The 12,394-nt window shown below is 46.8% G+C and overlaps 1 protein-coding gene across 1 annotated transcript in view; it reads right to left on the reverse strand.

The window, feature by feature from the left end:
• LOC309337313 (laminin subunit beta-1-like) overlaps nt 1–12,394 on the reverse strand; it is a 70,222-nt gene that overhangs the window by 22,347 nt on the left and 35,481 nt on the right. The window contains exons 17-21 of the mRNA XM_081854093.1: nt 12,025–12,146; nt 6,158–6,278; nt 5,679–5,871; nt 2,192–2,335; nt 2–233 (exon numbers count right to left, since the gene is read on the reverse strand). Coding sequence (XP_081710219.1) covers nt 2–233; nt 2,192–2,335; nt 5,679–5,871; nt 6,158–6,278; nt 12,025–12,146 — 812 coding nt within the window. The remainder of the gene's footprint in view (nt 1; nt 234–2,191; nt 2,336–5,678; nt 5,872–6,157; nt 6,279–12,024; nt 12,147–12,394) is intronic.

The following is a 12,394-nucleotide window of genomic DNA, read 5'->3' on the forward strand; positions in this document are numbered from 1 at the left end:
CCTCTCACAATGGCGGCCAGCCGTGTAATCGCGGCACCGGTGGCAGGCCCCCGTGTGCAAGTCGCACTCCTCCGAGTGCCCGTTGCAGTGGCAAGGCCGGCAAGTCGGGAAGCCCCACTGGCCTGGTGGGCACTGGTCGCACTGGCGTCCAATGGCACCATGTTGGCACCGGCATTGCCCGCTTACTGGTTCGCAGATCCTGGAGACTGAGCCTTCGGGGGAACAGGCGCAGGCTGTGGGGACAAGGGCCAATGCTTTCAGCATGACAGGTGAGGGTGCATTAACCATTAGAAATTATGGCACAGTTCTCTGGAAAGTCCCTAATATGGAGATTGCACCCAATTTCCTGGCGCAGGGTAGTTTCAGAGAGTTCAACGTGGCAGCTATTGCCAAATCCACAAGTCAGGAAGCTCTTCCAAAACACAGCTCCTTAACCTCTAGTAGTAACCACCCAGGCTGACAGGGTGAAAGGTTAATGGGGTGGGGTGGCAGCAACGTTAAGTGAGTCTAGCAGTGGTCATGTTGACCTAGGACCCAGAATCCCTGGGTTCAAATCCTCACACAGACCGGGGGGGGCGGGGGGGGGACACTAGAGAGTATTGTGGCAACTTAAAGATTAACAATTTCTAGGTACTGGACAAGGCCTTTGATTGTTTCTGCTGCAAGAGACTAATAAGACAAGGCTGCCCGTTCGGAAATATTTACCTCACAGGGTGGCTGTTAGGGTAAAATTGGAGAGGAAAGGAGAACCATGCAGGCCGCCCTGAGCTCCTTGGAGAAAAGTTGGGACAATAATAATAATAATACAGTGGTGCCCCACAAGACGAATGCCTCGTAAGATGGAAAACTCACTAGACGAAAGAGTTTTCCGTTTTGGAGGTGCTTCGCAAAACGAATTTCCTATGGGCTTGCTTCGCAAGACGAAAATGTCTTGCGAGTTCCTGCGGGTTTTTTTCCTCCCCCCCCCTTTTTCTAAGCCGCTAAGCTGCTTATCCACTAAGCCGATAAGCCGCTAAAAGCCGCTAAAAGCCGCTAAACCGCTAATAGCGCTAATCCGCTAAGCTGTCAATGGGCTTGCATTGCAAGACGAAAAAACCGCTAGACGAAGAGACTCGCGGAACGGATTCTTTTCGTCTTGCGAGGCACCACTGTAATAATCAATATGAAGATGGTTACTTAATCCCATCTCCTCATCCCAATCTGAAGAGGTTCTCCTTTTTTGAAGGGAATATACATTAAGGCTAGAGAGTGACTCAAATTCACACCATGCTTTTGAAGCACTATGATAAACATTCCTGCCTTCCGTTAAAGAATCCTGGGAGCTGTAGTTTGTTATGGGTGCTGAGAGTTGTGAGGAGAGTCCCACCTCCATTCCCCTCACGCAGCTACAATTCCCAGAGTGGTTCAACGATCAAGGAGCTTGGGAATTGTTGCTGCTCTGTGAGGGAAATAGGGAGGGTCTCATCACAACTCTCGGCAGCCTTAACAAAACTACATTTCCCACAATTCTTTGGGGGAAGTCGTGACTGCTTAAAAGTGGTATCACAGATGTATGGCTTGGATATGGCTTAAGTTAGGCAGGTTTAACCACTGCCTGGAGTTGTAGGAGCTTGAATAATACCTAAATATATAATAAAGATAATCCCAAAGAAGAGAATCTGCTCCAGTCCAGTTCTGTTGCTCTAACTGGGGCCTCTTTGACCGGATGGGGCCTCTCAAGCCACAGAGAATCTGTTCTGGAGCTTAGCACTTGGTGACTGGGGAGCTGAGACTGCTTTTGTAAAGGGAGCTTATTCCTCTAGTTCAGGGGTGCTGTCTCTGGGTGGCGTCTAGTCAGAGCGGGATCTCCTTCCCCCCTGTGTCAGGATCCCATTTGCTACTCTGAGGATCAGTAATATACATAGCTGTCAACCTCCCCTTTTTTGGCAGGAAATTCCCTTATTCCAGCGCCGTTTCCGGCTGCTTCCCACTGCTATCCCGGATTGTTAGATATTCCGTAGACTGTTCCCGGGACAGGTGAGGCTGCTGATCCCTTATTTTCAAATCTGAAAGTTGACAGCTATGGTAATATAGCCCAGCCACAAGTTTTCCCCCTCCACTCAGTGAAAACTAGGCGTAATCAACAGTTGAGGAAAAGACAAGGATGACCATGAGGGAGGCAGTACATGCAGGCCCTGCCTTGATTACTCACGGCTGCAGCCGTAGGGTCCGAATCCGTAGGTGCCCGGGACACACTGGTCACAGCGCCGACCCATCACATTGGGCTTACACTGGCATTGCCCTCCCAGTTTGTGGCAAACACTGCTGGTGGAGCCCTGGGGATCACACTGGCAGGCTGAAGGCGGAAGAAACCACAACGGTTAGGGAAGTAAGCTAGGCAGGGGGAAAGACGAGAGGCACTCGCCTCCCCACCCCAGTGCCAAGGAGACTGGGGAGAGAGACAAGTGGAGATGCGCTCCAACACACTGAACGCAAGCACATCACTCTAAAGCGGATGCACGTGAGCAAGCGAGGAGTATTCCTGCTTGTAGTAATGTGGTAAAATGCAATATACAGTGGTACCTCGGGTTACATACGCTTCAGGTTACAGATGCTTCAGGCTACAGACTCCACTAACCCAGAAATAGTACCTCGGGTTAAGAACTTTGCTTCAGGATGAGAACAGAAATTGTGCAGCGGCGGCGTGGCAGCAGCAGGAGGCTAAAGTGGTGCTTCAGGTTCAGAACAGTTTCAGGTTAAGAACAGACCTCCGGAATGAATTATGTACTAACCCGAGGTACCACTGTACAAGTTCATAGGTTGAGGCCACAGGTGGTGAAATTGTGCAGGTTACAGTCTAGAACATCCATCAGACAGACAGATGCTACCCAAATCCTGAGAACCTCAGCTTTCATTATCTTTAAAATTAGCATGTTTCTAGGCCCCATGGTTGTAGTCAGAGATACCCGGAAATATTTCACAACAGTGCTAAAACAGTAGATTCCTCTTCTCGTGGTTCCCCAGAGTCTTTTTACATAAAGGCAGGGGCGCCGACTTATAAAAAATATTGGGGGGGCCCATACCGGGGTCCTGCCCCGGGAAGTTTTCTAAATTTTAGATGAAAATTAGTGAGTTTTAAAGTTTTTTAAAAGTATTTTAGAGTCATATGATCAACATTAGAACCCCGAAAACTCGACTCTCTATAACTCCACACTCCGGGAAACTCGACAAGCCTGAAACACTTTTTGGCTTTGAAAAAAGAAACAAAACATAAACACGCACGGTATTTTCGTAAAAAGCTAATTTAATTTACAGTAACAATTATGCTTATAGACTATTACAGAGCAGTGAATATATAGCTCTGAAAAGACTGAAATGATACTTAAATAAATCCTAAACTATCATTAAAAGAATAAAACATAAAATATTGCTGTCGCACAGTAATAGCACTTTGATTAATAAGTGAAATAGCTAATTTAAGCTTACTTTGAATAAGGCTGAGGGTTCATTAAATAAAAATAATATCTCAAAGTTAATGCTTTAATACAGTTAATAAAGTTAATACAGTATGCCTAATACTGTATGTAAATACTGTAATACTGTATGTAAATAACGGGCTTTAATTGGGTCTTACACCCTAAAAATATTTAAGTATTTGAAAATAACTAATACAGTACTATAGTAATATAGAAATACAGTACTAAACTAGTACTAATATTTCGAAACTGAAAATTTAACATTCTGTATGTATTTAATAAAGATTTTTTATAAAGATTTTTAATATCTGACTGAGTTTGGAGTAGCCCAATGCAAAAATCCTGAGGATCCATGTGGATCCGTGCTTTGTAACCACGTTTTTGCACCACTGTGACCCTAGGCAACAGTGGGTGCGTGATTTTTTTGGTACAGACTGTAGCCATGGACATGTAATGTGATCTGATGGTGAATTTGGAGTGACCCAATGCAAAAATCCTGAGGATCCATGTGGATCCGTGCTTTGTCACCACGTTTTAAATGGGGAGGGAAGGAAAAACACAGAAGGGGCAAGAAGCACAAGAGGGGTGTGCGGAGAAGCAGCTGGCTAAGAATGCAGGGGAGGAGTTTAACGGGGTGGGGGGGAGGAAAGGAAGGCAAAAGTCCCCCCCCCAGGCCAGCCCTCTCTTTCTCTCTCCCACCTGCGAGTCCTAGAGCATGGAGAGGAGGAGGTGGTGGGCTGGAGCCTGCACGCAGTGTGACTAGGAAAGAATTAGAAGGAAGGACTCGATCCTTTCCTTAACCCTCTGCTTGCCAGGAGGGCAGGGGATTCCCTGCTCTTTGCTGAGTTTGAGCAAACGCAGCAACAGAAGCACGTGGGCAGTAAGACCCTGAGGCAGAATGCAGGAAAGCAGCAGCTTCCGCCGGATCTTATTTTTGCCTGATTTTTGCCTTGCCCCTGCGCTCCGGCGAGTCAGCTCCAGGGACCACACATTCGCTCAATAACACGCACAGACATTTCCCCTTACTTTTTAGGAGAAAAAATCTGCGTGTTATAGAGCAAAATTTATGGTTATAATTTTCTTAAATTATTGGGGGGGCGGAGCCCCCCCAAACGAATTTTTGAGGGGGCTCGGGCCCCCTCAGGCCCCATGGAGTCGGCGCCTATGCATAAAGGTGAGTTAAACTTGAGGAACTCTCCTCTCCCATATCAACGCTGGGTTTGCTGATTCTAGGCAGCACCTCACCAACATTTGGGCCTTTAATTTCCACAGCTCTGGCTTAGGAACATAGAAGGCTGCCTTACAGTGAGTCAGACCATTGGTTCATCTAGCTCAGTGCTGTCTACACTGGGTGGCAAATGCTGGAGATTGAATCTGGGATCTTCTGCGTGTAAAGCAGACACTCAGCCATTGAGCCCTTCTACAAACCATCGTCCTAGGCCCTGGCCACAAAAGTGAACCACCTAGTTCAAGAAGGCTGCAGCTATGCACTAGCAGCCTCTCAAAATCTGGGGGCAGAGAAATGGGACCATTTCATCATCATTATTTTTTCCCCAAAGGGAGGATGAATTATTCAACAATTTATTGCAGGTGGGGCTCACCGTTAGCAGCACCACAGCTGCTTCCTTTTTTCTTAATTTGCTTTAAGGGCACTGCGCTGTGGTCTAAACCACAGAGCCTCTTGGGCTTGCCGATCAGAAGGTCAGCGGTTCGAATCCCCGCAATGGGGTGAGCTCCCGTTGCTCAGTCCCTGCTCCTGCCAACCTAGCAGTTTGAAAGCACGTCAAAGTGCAAGTAGATAAATAGGTACCACTCCGGTGGGAAGGTTAACGGCATTTCTGTGCGCTGCTCTGGTTCGCCAGAACCGGCTTAGTCATGCTGGCCACATGACCTGGAAGCTGTACGCCGGCTCCCTTGGCCAATAAAGCAAGATGAGTGCCGCAACCCCAGAGTCATCTGCAACTGGACCTAACGGTCAGGTGTCTCTTTACCTTTTCCTTTAAGTAGCAGCAGCAGCAGCAACAACAACAACATGAACATCCTGTCCGCCATTTTGCATTCCTCCCCCCCCCATACCCAAGACCTTGCATCATTCCAGGACTTTGTGTGTTGGTGGAAATGGCAACCACCAGCACACACACACACGAACAAACACAATGGTAGAGACTAGAGAAAAGTATGCAAAGTGGCTTTCTTTCTCAGGCGTAAGAAAGAATCACTCACGCATAGCCCCATCATGCATCAGGGCAGAGATGCTGCACAGCAGGCGGGCACAGGTCTCAGCCAGGTCGGGCATGGTGGCCATGCGGAAAACCTCTAGGCAGGTATAGCGCTCCAACGCTTCCCGACGCTCCACCGCTGCAGGACTGCTACCATGGAGCCCGGGCAGCTCCGTCACACGGGGCAGAAGGACCAGCTGTAGCAAGGAGAGAGACATGTCAGGAAAAGTCTGGCCTGGTTGGGACAAGGACTGAAGCTGGGCCAGCTGCTTATGTAGCACACAAGAGGGGACTTGCTAACTGGGCATGGGTGCAGCAGGCCCAGAAATCTACCTCAGAACATGCTGAGACGCATTCCCAGAAAGACTCTGGCAGCTTCTGCAGAATCTCTTTTACTTGAGTGGGGCTGGACATTGGCACGCCACTGTTTTTTGAGTGTGTGTGTGTGTGTGTGTGAAGATTTAAAACCTGGTTCTTTCTCACCGAGTCAACGAGGATGAAGGCTGCAGGATGGCGCTGTGCCACCCCTGCCCGCTGGAATCGCACGGTGATCTCATAATGGTTCCTGGGCTCGAAACAGAAGGGCCGTGGCAGGAGCACATACCTGGGGAGAGGGAAGACAAAGGTGAGAGACGGGGAAAGGCGGAGAACACACAAGGGGTAAGACTTGGCGCAGGAGGGTTGAAGAACCCAGCTCATAAAATGCAGGTGTTTGCAGACTTGGAGAGGGTTGCTGGGATCGTTCTCAGCTGCCTTGAGGAGAAAAATGTGGCTCACTTTCAAAGTTTGATGCTGCAGACCTGGCACACCCACCAGCCTCTGCCATGCAAATTGTGCCTGGATCACATGTGAAACCCACATCCACACCACCACCACCACCACCATCATTTATTATTTGTACCTCGCCCATCTGGCTGGGTTTCCCCAGCCACTCTGGGTGGCTTCCAACAGAGATTAAAAATACATTAAAACATCAGTCATTAAAAACTTCCCTAAACATGGCTGCCTTCAGATGTCTTCTAAACGTCAGATACAGTGGTACCTCAGGTTACAGACGCTTCAGGTTATGTGATTTTGGGTTGCGCACCGCGCCAAACCCGTAAGTACCAGAATGGGTTACTTCTGGGTTTCAGTGCTTGCGCATGCGCAGAAGCACTAAATTGTGCTTTCCGCATGCTCAGAAGCGCCAAATTGCAACCCGCGCATGTGCAGACGCGGCACTGCAGGTTGCGAACAGTGCAGGTTGCGAACGTGCCTCCCACATGGATCATGTTTGCAACCCGAGATTCCACTGTAGTTGTTTATTTTTTTGACATCTGATGGGAGGGCATTCCACAAGGAGGGCGCCACTACCAAGAAGGCCCTCTGCCTGGTTCCCTGTAACTTCGCTTCTCGCAGTGAGAGAACCACCAGAAGGCCCTCGGAGCTGGACCTCAGTGTCCGGGCTGAACGATGGGGGTGGAGATGCTCCTTCTGGTATACTGGCCGAGACACAGTACATCTGCATCACACTTCCCCCCCACCATGAAACTTCAGTCATACTGGGCTGAGGCGGTTTAGGGCCTTGCACTTGGCCTTGCATGCATAACAGAATCTCATCGCCCCCCAGCCATGACAAGGATACTGCCTGAGGATGATGGGCGCTGTAGTCCAAAACATCTGGAAGGCACTAGATTGGTGCAGGCTGCCTTAGCCCTTCAGAAGAGACTGACAGCAGCATTCCTGCGCCATTAGAGGGGACTAGAGAGGCAGCTGGCAGATCAAGGAAGGAGAGAGGAGAGTCGGAGCAGGTAGATGAAAGAGAAGCAAAACACAAGATGAAGAGAGGGGCTGGTGGCTGTTATTTATAGCCTCACTATGTATATTAATTAAAAGTCCTCTATATATAATATTAGAAGTTAGAACTTAGTTACAGAGTGGGTTGCTTACTGAGACAATTTGGTGCAATTCTTAAAAATATATATTAAAGAACAACTCATGGGCATAGCCAAGAAGGGGCGAGGGGTAGCTGAACCCCCCCCCCAATCAATAAAAATCAATTCAAATCTGAGGTTCTGCCCTCCGAAAAAAGCCTGCCTCCCCCAACAACAACAATACAAAATAATAACCTAACAACAAATTCTTTTCCAAGCAAGCCCCTTTCTTAACAGTTATGGCAAGCCCAATAAAAATAATTGAATAATAATTAAATAAAGCAACAAAACATGCAATGCACATTCGAGCCTCTGATAGTTAAGATTACCGATTAGGAGGGCCACTTTGAATGAAACCCTACTTAGCCATGAAATTGTAAAAGGGTTATAATTACTTTCCCCCTGCTTACTACTCTGAAGTTCCTTAAACTTTCACTAGCCTCATTCAAATTTACCTTCTTTTCCCCATATTTAACCCATAGTATCTTGGTCATTTTACTCAAAGTGGGCATTTCCCACATATACCATTCTCTAATATGTGGGATTTCTCTGCCACCCCCGCCACTCCCAATATTTTGTTTATAGAGTCTTGCTTTGTGCCATTCTTTAAAAAATATTGGCAAGGCTTTTGAGGTTTTTTGTGTGCTCTCTGCCTCTGCCACGAGTCTAAATTATAAATTTTTCCTCATCTTTTTATCTGAACCTGAATAACTGTCTCTGCCAGGGCATAACAATAACCAGCCAACCTCTAATAGCTGTTGGGGGGGGGGACCCTTTGCCTGCAGATTGCAGTGGGTCTGCTTTGTTCCGCTGCCTTAGATAATCTTTTTCCGAGGGAACAATGAGAGCCGCTTCTTTCATTTCACCAACCTGCCTGCCAGATAAAAGAGGGTGGCAACGATTCAAACCATCAAACTGCTTCAGGGGAAACACTTATATGCCCCATTTCCTTCCTTCCTTTTCTTTTTAAAACCCAGGAAATGTTCTGAACCATTAGCGAAGAGGGAGAACAAATTTCAAAGAATATGAAAGGGGATCTTGAAAAGGGGTGGGTGAGGAGTAGCTTTTCAGATTTTGGGGCTGAGGGTTTTTTGTTTTCTTGCTTCCCCCTCACTCCCCCAATGAGGCTGCTAGAATACAAATGCGGCAGCCCTTCTGAGGTTCTGAAATTGCACAGGCCTGTCAGATAAGAAGTTCGTCTCTCGCCATAATTCGTTCGCCTATTTGTTAACGTCTTATCCCAGCCTTCCTCTAGAGAGCTCAGAGCCGTGTACATTGGTCCTGCCCTCCATGTTATGATCACAGCAACCCTATGAGGTAGGCCACTCAGTGAGATTGTGGCCTGAGTGGAGATTTGAAACTGGGTCGCCCTAACCCTTGTCTAGCGCTCTAATCGCTACACGTAAGGGGATGTGTTGAGAACGGCAGCACAAATGCCTTCTGCACTCCACTAAGAGCTACGCAAGAAGTGTGGATCAGGGAAAGGTGGAATGGGTTCTGTTATGTACTGAAGTTTTCACCCTAGGACAGCAGGAGGATACTATAGGTAGTTTTCACTCAGGTCCACATATGCAAATAAGGGGTTGAAAGTGACGTTCAGTGATTGGATAGTTACAGAAAGTGGTTACTGTTGCGTTGTAGTGGAGCTCTATATAAGCAGGCTGGCTGAACCCTTCAGTTCAGTTCAGTTCTGGCCTGTGAGTAAACAAGAGCTGTTTGAAGAATCGCTGTGTCGTCTGATATGTTCACCCACAACTTAACAGGTTCCATAAAACTAGTTTTTACCCAGAGATGGACTCCAGCCCAAAGGGAAGGTTTCCATCTTACCTGCAACCAAAGAATCATGAAGCGAAACCATCTGCTCTCCCCCCCTCACAAAAAAAAGGTGCTTCCAGGCTGTGGCTATTTTGAGGTAGGATTCAATCACATACCGGCAAATTCAGGTTTCACAATTAAAGTTAACTTGGAGCTCTTGTGCAACAAACTAGCTCCCCCCCCCCCAAAAAAAACCCAACCCCAGACTTTTGTGATATTAAAAGTAATAGGGAAAATGCTTTGGAAAGTGTGGGATAATATTTGCCTGACACAGCATCACCTTCCGCTCTGAGCCCAGCCTTGGCTGGGGAGGGCAGGGTATAAATAAAAATTATTATTATTATTATTATTATTATTATTATACAAATCAGAACGAACGTGCAGTTAACAGGTTGTTTGTTCAAAGATTGTGTCAGCCATTTATAATTTTCTAGCTGCGCATTTTGCCCCTCCCTTCCTGGGCAAAGGATATGATTTCCGGAGCATACATAAAGTATCTCCTGTCTACCCCCAAATAATTGTAATATAGAATTGTCTGTTAATTATAAATCTGATACACAATTGCTAGTGTCAATCGACTAGTTAGTCTCTAGGTTCAATGGGACTTATTGTGTTCCAACTGAGCAGCTGAGAACTAATGCTGATTTTTATAGAAAATGTCCCCTCTTTACTGGGACACTTAGATATACTTGAATATAGTACACAACAATAGGGTAGGGTTTGGTTTTTTTGCAGTGCAATGACCTCACATAATCCATACTCTCACAAGCCCATCACACCTGAAAACCCATTCCACAAATGCCTGAGACAAGAGAAGGATATATCGTATTTTTCGCTCTATAAGACGCAACAGACCACAAGACGCACCTAGTTTTTGGAGGAGGAAAACAAGAAAAAAAATATTCTGCATCTCAGAAGCCAGAACAGCAAGAGGAATCGCTGTGCAGTGAAAGCAGCAATCCCTCTTGCTGTTCTGGCTTCTGGGATAGCTGCGCAGCCTGCATTCACTCCATAAGAGGCACACACATTTCCCCTTACTTTTTAGGAGGGAAAAAGTGAGTCTGGGTATACTTCTCTACAGATCATACAAAACAAAGAGCGGCAAAGTTAAAAGAAATAATAAAATGACAAAAAAATAAACAAAACAAAAAACACTGAAAAGCAAGAGGATAGGAAATTCTACATAAAACGCTCAGAACCCCTAAATACAACATGCTATGTACTTGCATGAGTGGAACTGATGATTAGTAAGATCCCTGCAAATACTAGCTGTTACACTTACGGGAATGAAACTGGTTATTAGTTATAATAATGTAATACAAATAGACAGACAATAGCAGGCTCCATAAAGGAAACTCCAGCATAAGAAGCTTGGAATGAGATCAGAGAAGGGAATAGTTAATTGTGCTGTTTCTGTTGCATCTTGTAGTACCAAAAGCCACCAGTACGTGTAGAGGGCCCATAGCCAAACCAAAATACCAACTATTTCCTAACCACAAACCCATGAGCTCTCCGGTTAATTATGGTAAAGACTCAGTCAATCCATCAGCAAATACTCAGATAACAGAAAAACCATGTTGTGCCAAAGCGCTGCTTGCAACAATCAGGATGTTGAAACAATAAGCATGATTTATTTCTTACAGCTGTAACGTAGAAAGTACAAGTATACTTGCACTGGTGCTGGGAAGTGTTTTGTAATTTTTGTGTGTGTTTTGTGTCTGTAAAGGGACCCCTGACCATTAGGTCCAGTCGTGACTGACTCTGGGGTTGCGGCGCTCATCTCGCTTTATTGGCCAAGGGAGCGGGCGTACAGTTTCCAGGTCATGTGGTCAGCATGACTAAGCCGCTTCTGGCAAACCAGAGCAGCGCACAGAAATGCCGTTTACCTTCCCGCCAGAGCGGTACCTATTTATCTACTTGCACTTTGACGGGCTTTTGAACTGTTAGGTTGGCAGGAGCAGGGACCAAGCAACGGGAGCTCACCCTGTCGCGGGGATTTGAACCGCCGACCTTCTGATCGGCAAGTCCTAGGCTCTGTGGTTTAACCCACAGCACCACCCGCGTCCCATTTTGTGTGTGTGCAGAAGAGTAAATCTTCACTGTTCACGGGCCTGTAGGAAAAGCAAACACCTGCAGATAAAACTCTTTATAAGTCTGCTAACAGATATATAGATACATACACACACACACACCTGCATATGCAATTTTATCTAGCCCCTCATGTTACATTTTCAGGGAAAAGGCCAAGCAAGCTGCGCAGCAAAATACACTTCTGGCTCCTGGCTCCTGTTTTGGGAGCAAAATGACTGCAGAGAATACAGTAATTGGCCAACCCCATTTTAGGCTGTCAGCCACACATTATTTTTATAACCCAAGAACCTGAAGTGGTTATTAGTGACTCGAGACATGTAATAAAAACCAGCAATAGCAGACTCCAGTGTGGTAAACAATTTGAAATTGATTTAAAAAAAAAAAAAAAAAGAGGACATAATCCATGAGGACTTGATTTCCAATAAAACTTCTCACTGACATGCTGTGTGTCTCTCTTGAGTCAAGGAAGCTCCCTACCCACACTGTGCCCAGTGGGGCTGCTTCTCCTCCCCCTCCTCCTCTCATTCTTACCTGGAACTATGGGGCAGGCTCTCCCGATACATCTGCTCCGAGGGCAGCACGTTGCCGCAGCGAGGGCTCATGGGTAACGCCCGCGAGCTGACGCTGACGACAGCTTCCCAATCCTCTGTGGACTGAGAAGGAGACACAGCAGGTTTAAAGCAGCTGTCCCAGAGAATACAATCCCCATCAGGCCCACCGGGTGGACACCCTCAGAAATAGCCTTGCTGCAAAACGTAATACGACAAAAAAAACCTAGCTGTGGACATTCGCTATAAGGCTAGAGGAAACACTTGCTTTAGGAGCATTTCCCCCCCGGAAACCCACCAGCTCTTATCCCTTGCCCTACCAGTGACACCTCCATCCCTGTGCCAAAGGTGGG

Source organism: Podarcis erhardii, assembly GCF_964252035.2.
Source record: "Podarcis erhardii genome assembly, chromosome: 2".
In the NCBI taxonomy this organism is placed as follows: domain Eukaryota; kingdom Metazoa; phylum Chordata; class Lepidosauria; order Squamata; family Lacertidae; genus Podarcis; species Podarcis erhardii.